This window comes from Sinocyclocheilus anshuiensis, unplaced genomic scaffold (genome assembly GCF_001515605.1).
Source record: "Sinocyclocheilus anshuiensis isolate Anshui unplaced genomic scaffold, SAMN03320099.WGS_v1.1 scaffold831, whole genome shotgun sequence".
Taxonomy (NCBI): Eukaryota; Metazoa; Chordata; class Actinopteri; order Cypriniformes; family Cyprinidae; genus Sinocyclocheilus; species Sinocyclocheilus anshuiensis.
In genome coordinates this window covers 504,803-514,857 of record NW_015542380.1, presented here as the reverse complement: position 1 = coordinate 514,857, position 10,055 = coordinate 504,803, and the positions used below count along the sequence as shown (strand labels likewise).

General features: G+C 36.4%; 1 protein-coding gene across 1 annotated transcript in view; it reads right to left on the bottom strand.

Moving 5' to 3' along the window:
* The window catches only part of LOC107692566 (voltage-dependent calcium channel gamma-4 subunit-like), a 12,205-nt gene extending 4,681 nt beyond the window's left edge, over positions 1-7,524 (bottom strand). Inside the window, exons 1-2 of the mRNA XM_016491662.1 lie at positions 7,464-7,524; positions 4,681-4,905 (exon numbers count right to left, since the gene is read on the bottom strand). Coding sequence (XP_016347148.1) covers positions 4,681-4,903 — 223 coding nt within the window. The 5' untranslated portion in view covers positions 4,904-4,905; positions 7,464-7,524. The remainder of the gene's footprint in view (positions 1-4,680; positions 4,906-7,463) is intronic.
* Positions 7,525-10,055: the final 2,531 nt, after the last annotated feature.

The following is a 10,055-nucleotide window of genomic DNA, read 5'->3' as shown; positions in this document are numbered from 1 at the left end:
AGTCTGCATACACACCACAACAGCTGGATATGTGTCTGGTTTACAGACATATATATATATATATATATATATAGAGAGAGAGAGAGACCGATAGACAGACACACAGACAGATAGATAGATAGATGAGAGACAGACAGTCTTTGAGTTCAGCTCATGAAAAATGGGGGCAAAAACAAAAGTGTTGCGTTTATAATTTTGTTCAGAATATATATATATTATATATATATATATAGACAGACACACAGATAGATAGATAGATAGATAGATAGACAGACCCTTCTGAAATCTCATTTAGGAATACTGCAAGAGTTCTGAAATACCAATTAATGGCCTAATCAGCAATCCAATCTCTTTAAAATAGATGGGGAAGTCATTTTCGGATTGTAGCGCCTGATACAGATCTAATTCTCTTAATTCATTATGTTCATTTGTTAAGATGTGGAATAGGAAACACACACACATGCAGATAGGCCTGGAGTCAGTCAGGGAGTGAATAGCTACCCGCTCCAGTGCAGACAGACAGACAGACTGACGCAATATGATGACATCGTGACTGGTGTTGATTGATGGAGTGGGAATGTGATGGATTGATGAGACATACGCAGGGAGATACAGGTGGACAGGTGTGGGGGGGATTCTTTTCACAGCTGTTTGTCTTTTTATATTCCTCCTCATGGACATTAATCTGTAAGAAAGAGATGAGGGCACAAAGGGGAAAGGTGTCACTGAGGAGAATCTGGCATCACCATTTTGGTTCTTTGTTAGAGATACTGCATCTTTCAGCAATGGCCTTGTCTAAACAATAGTATCTATCATCAAGTGCACATCAACTGACCTGCCAACCTTGGGAAAATATATTGAGTACCACAATAGTGTATCAGTTCACATGTTTTTGCACTAGTTTTTTTTAAATATCAGCTTTTAAATGTGGATTTGCAGTGGATTTTATCATGAAGATATATGCATGTTATAAGTGACCCAAACTCGAGGCACTTGCAGAGATGGAGTTCATGTAGAGCAGCATTTTACTGTGGACTGAGCCTCTCCGAGCCACGGCAAACACTGGATCATTTGCTGCTCATGTTTTAAAGAACACAGTGCCGCACTTTATTTTGCTTTCAGTGGTTCTCATTTAATTCTTACGTATTTGTCATTCATCCCTGCTTGATATTTGGGGGAATTAACTAATTGGTTGAACAATTATTCTTTTGCTTTTTGGCAGGCTAGCTGCAGCTTTCTCTTGCTTGCCTTGAGTAGTGCACATGCACAATTGAATACATCACCAAGGCATCACCAGCTTTTTGTATAATTTTGAGTCACAATTTGAGGTCAAAATGTTTACCAGAAATCCAGTCCAAAGCACTGTAATAATCTATCCAAATTTTTTATATTTATTTGTATTTTTTTGCCAGCAAGATGCACTTAAATAGCTGGCTTCATCATAAGGCCATGTGTCCACCAAAGAGCTGAGGCCAGTGTATTTTTTTTTTTTTCAATTGTTTGCAATGGAATCACCATGTACTGCATTAAAAAAAAAGACTGCACGCTTCCCTTATTTTTCTGGTCACAGTCAGTTGAAAAATGTTCAACACTGAGTAAAAAGCAGAGCACGTCATTGTTACTTTTTACCCAGCTGTCCAATCAAATGTTATTTTAGTATAATTGAGATACTATTATAATTTTTATTAATATTTTGATTCATTTTAATTATTATTTTCTGTTCTCATTTAAAATTTAGTTAAAGTTTTAGTAGTTTTATTTCTGTTTTTTTATTTTTGTTTTTTTTTAAATGTGCCTGTATAGTTGTAATTATTTTTTATTGGTTATAGATTTAGTTATTTTAGTACATCAAGTAAAAAAAGTGAGAAATGTTGCCTTGACAACTAGGTAAAGTAAAATATAAAAAAAAGTTGACATTTTATTTTTAATTATTTATTATTTTTATTAATTTATGTATTTTGTGTATGTAGATGATACATTCAACTGCTCCAGTCAATATGCCATCACTCACAGTAAAAAACAATGGCTTTCCAAGATTGTGCAGCCAGTGGTTATAAAAACATTTAAATTCCCGAAGAAATGGCATAACCTTTCTCAGGTGATAATGTGTTGGTTTGTGGTTTTCTATGTATTAACTCAATATTACAGGTTTTTAAACTATGGTAACTTTTTGATGTTATGTTATCTAATGCCTTTGTCTTGTTGCATTGTGTTAGTTTAGCAAAATCATCTCAAAATCAAGTCTCTTTAGTGTTCACAGACAGGCCTTGCCCGTTCCAATATGGTGGATGACTTATGTATAGCAGCCCATGGAAACAGCGGCTAATGAGGCATCTATGTATATATTTCTATGGTTTAGACCAGCACCAAGCCAGTATGGATACTCATGCTGGTCTAAACTGGACTTCTCAGCAGGTATGGCCTGCAGGTATTTACCTGCTTGCCATGGCCTTGCTTTCTTTGATATAAGCTACATAAACATGAAAGCAGCTCATTAGCTTTAAGAATAGCATTAGCTTCTGCTATCGATTGCTCCAGCAGCAGGGGAGCGTAGATGAAGGCAAGGATAAGGCCCAGCACGTGTGTGCGTGCGTGTCTAGAATCGAGTCGGGGTGATGTGACAATCAGTGCACCTATCATCACACAGCCAACAGTATTTGCTGTTTGGGCCGGTCTAGCTGTGACATTCATTATGCAGATCCAAAATGACCGCTTTCCACTTCATCTGCTCTTAATTGTGTTTCTACTAAGCATCCATCTTGGTTCTAATCCCTGGGGAAAGCAAGGATGTCTTGACCTATAAACTATGCCAAGAGTGCTGTAACACTATAGTGACCGACGGGGCAAAGAAAGAGGGGAAAGCGAGGCTTTAATGAGATGGAGAAAGAAACAAAGAGAGACGACTGAGAGAGAAGCCATGCCGCTGTGATGATTGGGAATCCAGGCTTATCTTTAATTGAATGCTTTGTTATCAGAGAGCTTAGCCATAAGGCTAAATTAGCAGAGCACAATGGCTGGCTGCAGGCGGAGCAGCGAGCGCATTACACGGGGATGAGTGAGAGCACGAGGTGCTAGAACAGCCCCTAAGACTGCGACTGCTGTCCCTCTGTGTTGACCTCTCAATGCAATCAGCTCAGCCTTTTAATTAGGCCTTTACAGACTTCTTTGGGCTTCACTCCTACACTCAAAACTCTTTAGCAGTAAATGGCCATAGCAGGGTTCAGGACGTGTATATGTTTTATGATACTGTGCCTGTTAATTACTCTTAAATACTATTTAAATAAAGAATTGAACACTTTTGAAATCCTTTATACAGGCATATTGGCCATTTTCAGAATGATTTAAATGTACTTGATTATGAAAATACTTGAATAATATGCATTATGTTATGCTTGAGAGATCCTATTAATTATAATTGATGTATGATTAAAGTAAACATTACAAATCTTATGATTAGAGTATTTTTACAATTGGAATCATCGCCAGCCTGTAAAATAATCTAAGACAGGGTTTTTTATACTCTTAAAATAAGAATATGCCCTTCAAGTGACCTCCTTCCTAAAATAGAAATATTGAAAATAGTGTGATATTACAAAGATAACATTTTATATCGTCACTGCAGTTATTGTATGTACATATATACACACCGTTCAAAAGTTTGGGGTTAGTAACATTATTATTGTTATTTTTTAAATAAGTTAATTTTATTCAGCATTTGATTTGAAAAAAAAAATACCACAGGTTTTTAAAAATATTAGATACAGCATTATGTTCAACACTGATAATAATAAATGTTTCTTGAGCACCAAATCAGCATATTAGAATGATTTCTGTAAACTAATGTGACTCTGAAGACTGGAGTAATGATGCTGAAATTTCAGCTTTGCATCACAGGAATAAATGACATATATTAAAATATTTTACTTTTGAAATTTAGATTGTAATAATTTTTTCACAATATTGCTGTTTTTACTGTATTTCTGATCAACTAAATCCAGCTTTGGTGAGTATTGAAGAGATTTCTTTCAAAAACATTAATACATTTTACCAACCCCAAACTTTTGAATGGTACTGTATATATAATTGAAGAGATAACAGACAAAGATGTTTTTCATTTCTTACTTAAAAACTAGGGCTGTCAATAGAATAAAATACTTCATTAACCTCATCATTTCCATAGAGCCTGTAGAATAAAAAATACTACAGAAATATCAAATTCTGTAAATGTTTTAAAAAGCATTAATCATTAAAATTATTGAAACACACACACACACACACACACACACAAAAAACTTGTTTACTTTATTTTTATACCAGTTTTACAAATGAGGACGTCCCCAAAGGGAGGTTTTTGGAGATTTTGTCAGGTTTAGCTCACTTTGGGTACAAATTTGTCCCCAAAATATGGTTAAGTACGTACACACACACACACACACACACACACACCGTATATGTATACATATACATACAGTATATGTTATTCTCTTTGATGTACTATTTTCAGTTTTCCAAACTTTGTCCTAGTATTTATTCATTTTTTTTTAGTATAAACAGTGTCTCATCATAGGGCTGCCCTGACGAAGGCAAATGTTAATAAATCTTAACTCTCCTTTTTTTTTCAAATAACTGCACACAGACGCCACCCCCACAATGTAACCAAGAGCCAAGACAGTGGCTGACCCTCCAGACAACAGATCCTCCACAGGCCAGAGTGCGTCAAGGCCCCGGGGTCCTTCTTCTCCTTATTATGGGGATCCTCTTGTGAGTTATTGCCAGTGCTATTGCAGATGAGTGCCCGCGAGTACAGCCAATAATCAGTGCCAATAGCCACCGTCATCAGGCCGAAGGATGCGAAAGCACCCACGATGGTGAGAAGGATCTGAATGCCCTTCTCACACACCATGCCTATGGGAGAGAGCGAGAGATGAAGCAAATAAAGGGAGAGAGAGATGTGGAAACATCACTGCCTGCCCATCTATCTTTCCTCGCATTTGATTTCTTTTATATTGATAGTATAGTGATGGAGAGATGAGAAATGTCTGGCTTCCTTCACTTTTTTGGCATCAGCCTGAAGATCATTTAAAGTGATAATTCAATTTTGTCATTAAATACTCATCCTCATGTCGTTCCAAACCCGTAAAACCTTTGTTCATCTTTGGAACACAAATTAAGATATTTTTGATGAAATCCAGAGCTTTCTGACCCTGCATAGACAGCAACGCAACTGACACGTTCAAGGCCCGGAAAAGTAGTAAGGACATTGGTAAAATTGTCCATGGGACATCAGTGGTTCAACCATAATTTTATGAAGCTACGATAATATTTTTATGTGCAAAGAAAACAAAAATAATGACTTTATTCAACAATTTCTTCTTTCCCAGGAAAGTCCACCTCCATTATGGAGAGTACCACGACGCATGTGCTGCGCCTTGTTTACGAGCAGAGGAATGCACATGTAGGCCCTATGCGACTATATTAACGATGTCCTCCTTACTACGTTTCTGTGCTTTGAGTGTGGTAGTACCCTTGTCTATGGAGGGTCAGAAAGCTCTCAGATTTCATCAAAAATATCTCAATTTGTGTTCCGAAGATGAACGAAGATCTAACGGGTTTATAACGACATGAGGGGGAGTAATTAATGAGAGAATTGTAATTTTTGGGTGAACTATCCCTTTAACACTGTTACCTGATTGGACAAGCTTACCTGATGCTGAGTTTCTGTCCTTCGACTCAATTTTGAAATCTTTCTTTTCCTCGTCAGATGAGAATGTGCTGTCCCTTCAATCCGGGCAGCATCCATCGACTGTCCTCGCACACTCCTTTTCTCCTTCCTGCACTCGTTTACACCCCGTTTCTCTGCTGCTCTCACCGGTCGACCACAATGGAGAAGCTTGTGTTGATGCCTTTGTGTGTGTATAGTCTTACTTTTTGTCAGTTCTGGTCATTGCTGATAAAAAACCTGAAGATAGAGAAGAAAGAAAGGTTGAATTCTGCCGCAACTTCTTTGCCACAAAAAACTGTTTGGGGGAACTTTGGCAAGGAATGATTCTAAAGAACTTGGGGAGAGAGGAGCAAAGGCAGGTCTTCACTGTTACCATAGTAACGCTGAATCGCAAAAGCATGGAGAGATAGGAGGGGGGCAGTGCTTTCATCCCTCGGGAAGTGATAAATTGAGGTTTTTGCCGATTTTGTCAGGCTTTGCTCACTTTTGGGTACAAATTTGTCCCCAAAATATGGTTAAGTACGTACACACACACACACACACACACACACACCGTATATGTATACATATACATACAGTATATGTTATTCTCTTTGATGTACTATTTTCAGTTTTCCAAACTTTGTCCTAGTATTTATTCATTTTTTTTTAGTGTCTCATCATTCTCATCATAGGGCTGCCCTGACGAAGGCAAATGTTAATAAATCTTAACTCTCCTTTTTTACTGCACACAATATTGCTTTGCCAATTAAGAGATCTGATTAGATATGGAGTTCTTAATTAGAATGCCTTAAAATGCCATCAGGACATTTTGGAATGGCTGTTAAAATACGTAAAAACCTGAGAATGGATCCTGAGGCTAGCTGGTATAAGAACCTGCAATAACTATCAAATGCTGGACTTGCTCAATGAAAATGCATTTACCAAAATGAGGGTTTTGTAGTGGTCAATCTTGGAAAACCGGTGCAGCAGTTATATAACAGTTATATAAAACCACTTGATAATAAAAAAATGTGTATAGATTTTAGAGCTGTGCACCATCCAGTATTGGTTGGAATTATAAATGCTTTTTGAATTAAATTATTGAATATGAATTAAAATTAAATTGAATTAAATTTACCCAAAAATGAAAATTCTGTCATTAATTAGTCACACTCATGTAGTTCCAAACCCTTCAGACCTTCGTTCATTTTCGTAACACAAATTAAGATATTTTTGATGAAATCCAGAGCTTTCTGACCCTGCATAGACAGCAACGCAACTGACACGTTCAAGGCCCGGAAAAGTAGTAAGGACATTGGTAAAATTGTCCATGGGACATCAGTGGTTCAACCATAATTTTATGAAGCTACGATAATATTTTTATGTGCAAAGAAAACAAAAATAATGACTTTATTCAACAATTTCTTCTTTCCCAGGAAAGTCCACCTCCATTATGGAGAGTACCACGACGCATGTGCTGCGCCTTGTTTACGAGCAGAGGAATGCACATGTAGGCCCTATGCGACTATATTAACGATGTCCTCCTTACTACGTTTCTGTGCTTTGAGTGTGGTAGTACCCTTGTCTATGGAGGGTCAGAAAGCTCTCAGATTTCATCAAAAATATCTCAATTTGTGTTCCGAAGATGAACGAAGATCTAACGGGTTTATAACGACATGAGGGGGAGTAATTAATGAGAGAATTGTAATTTTTGGGTGAACTATCCCTTTAACACTGTTACCTGATTGGACAAGCTTACCTGATGCTGAGTTTCTGTCCTTCGACTCAATTTTGAAATCTTTCTTTTCCTCGTCAGATGAGAATGTGCTGTCCCTTCAATCCGGGCAGCATCCATCGACTGTCCTCGCACACTCCTTTTCTCCTTCCTGCACTCGTTTACACCCCGTTTCTCTGCTGCTCTCACCGGTCGACCACAATGGAGAAGCTTGTGTTGATGCCTTTGTGTGTGTATAGTCTTACTTTTTGTCAGTTCTGGTCATTGCTGATAAAAAACCTGAAGATAGAGAAGAAAGAAAGGTTGAATTCTGCCGCAACTTCTTTGCCACAAAAAACTGTTTGGGGGAACTTTGGCAAGGAATGATTCTAAAGAACTTGGGGAGAGAGGAGCAAAGGCAGGTCTTCACTGTTACCATAGTAACGCTGAATCGCAAAAGCATGGAGAGATAGGAGGGGGGCAGTGCTTTCATCCCTCGGGAAGTGATAAGGGAATAACTGACAAACATGCAGTTCAGCAACATCACATGAATTGGATCATTGCAATGAGCCTGTAGAGACTCCCTGACCAAGCAGGAGGAGAAGCGTTACCTCACAGCGCCGGATGCTTTATGTTAACCACACCTATACGAGGCAAAGATGCTCACAAACACACACACAGTGAAAAACCTATAAAACCAGAGGACAATCGTGCAGTACGCATAATTTAGCAAACATAATTTAGCAGACATAATGCAGGGCTGCCTTGGCTGTTAATAATTTATAATGCAATATGGCATAGCCATCAAAATGGGTTAAACCCTGTTCGCATGGTGAGCCTCTGCAGTACAGATTTGTAGCCCTCATAGAAAAATCCCTTTTGAGTAAAGCAAGGATAGAAAATCTCAGCCGTTTTCTAATGTCACATCAGTGCAAAAAATACATAAACGCATTGTAAACGTAGAATTTTGCATGTTGCAATCCGAGTGATTCTAACTAAAGACGTTTATCAGGTGTAAACTGTTAGATAAGCTGATAGACTGTAAATACAAAAATAGCACAAACAAACAAAATATAATCTGTACAAAACCAGTTTAACACAACCAATAACAAAAATGACATACAATATGAGTTTCAAGCAGCTGTTAATGAGAATTATGTGGGATAGCAACCTTTGTGTATTTATATTTTTGAATACTCATACAGTATATGAATACATGTGTACTTATCACAGAAATAATATACTACTACTAATATAGTGAAGTGCAAATTAGTGTAATGTTTTTAGAAACTTAATTTCATGTAATTGCAAGTAACGTAAAATGTATTAAATGCAATGTAATGATTTTTTTGAGCCACTTCCTCAAGGATTTAATTACATCTTTATATGTGATTTCATAATTACTTTAATTGTCTTTGAAATATGGTTAATGTGTACTATATACACCGACTAGGACTTACTGTAAACTAAAATATGTATTTTAATGTCATTTCTATTAAAATGTATACATTATGTTTAACGTTATTTAATTTAATAATAAATATTTTGTAATTAGACATTTGTAGTGAAGAAGCTGCAAATTAGTAAATTTATATGTGAACTTTAAATTTATTAATGAATACCACACAGTTAAAGTTATAATCAAGTACTTGTACTTTAGTATGTTAGTCTACACATCAAAATAAGCGAACTGCTTTATGACAAATGATAATTAAAGCATAATGATTCAAAATTGACTTTAAAGTAAAAGTTTTCATTTGACATCACAAAGTGTACTAAAATGCATTAAGAAACAAGTCATGAGAGTGTTCTCTCTTTAAGAACACTTGGCCTTTATTTTATTAATATATTATCTACAAGTACATTTTTTAAATATACATGTAAGATTTGAAGTGCACTACAACTGCAAATTTAATACAAATAAAAGAAGCACATTTCTTTTTTCAAAAAGGAAACTAGTCTAATATCTATGGCCACAGGTAAGGGTAAAAGTATTAATCAGAAAACCATAACGACAAAATAACTTGATAAAAGCAGATGGAGAAGATGAAAATCTCTTATTTAATCTCTTCTCACACAGTGAAGTAATGAAGTTTATTTTGATCAATACAAGAATCTGGGACTGAAACTGTGAAAAATGGAGGCAACAGTCTGTTTCCGCACTCTCAGTCGAGTCTCAGCAGGGAATAAAGCATCATGTGACATTAACCTGTGTAAACTGGGTCCAAGACTTCATTACTACAGCTCCTGTCTCTGCCAGCAGCCCTTGTCACAAAGTCATATTAACAGATCACAAACGCCTCTTTTCTAGCCGTGTAATCGCTGTTTAATGGTGCTTTATCACATTGCCAGTATAAAGGAAGCTTTAAAACTTCAGAAATGTAGGTTGCCAAGTAGCTAACGACATTGCAGCAATATTGTATACTACTGCACTACTAACTTATACTAATAACTTAGAAATATTTATGTAATTTAAAAAAAATGCTGCTTAGAGAATGCTGCATGGGAACACTTACAATAATTACAATAATATTTAATATTCTCTACATCTAGTACTGTATGCACTACTGGTGTACTATAAACTATAAACCTAATATGCACGATAAATGTACTATTGCATTACAAATCTAGTATGCA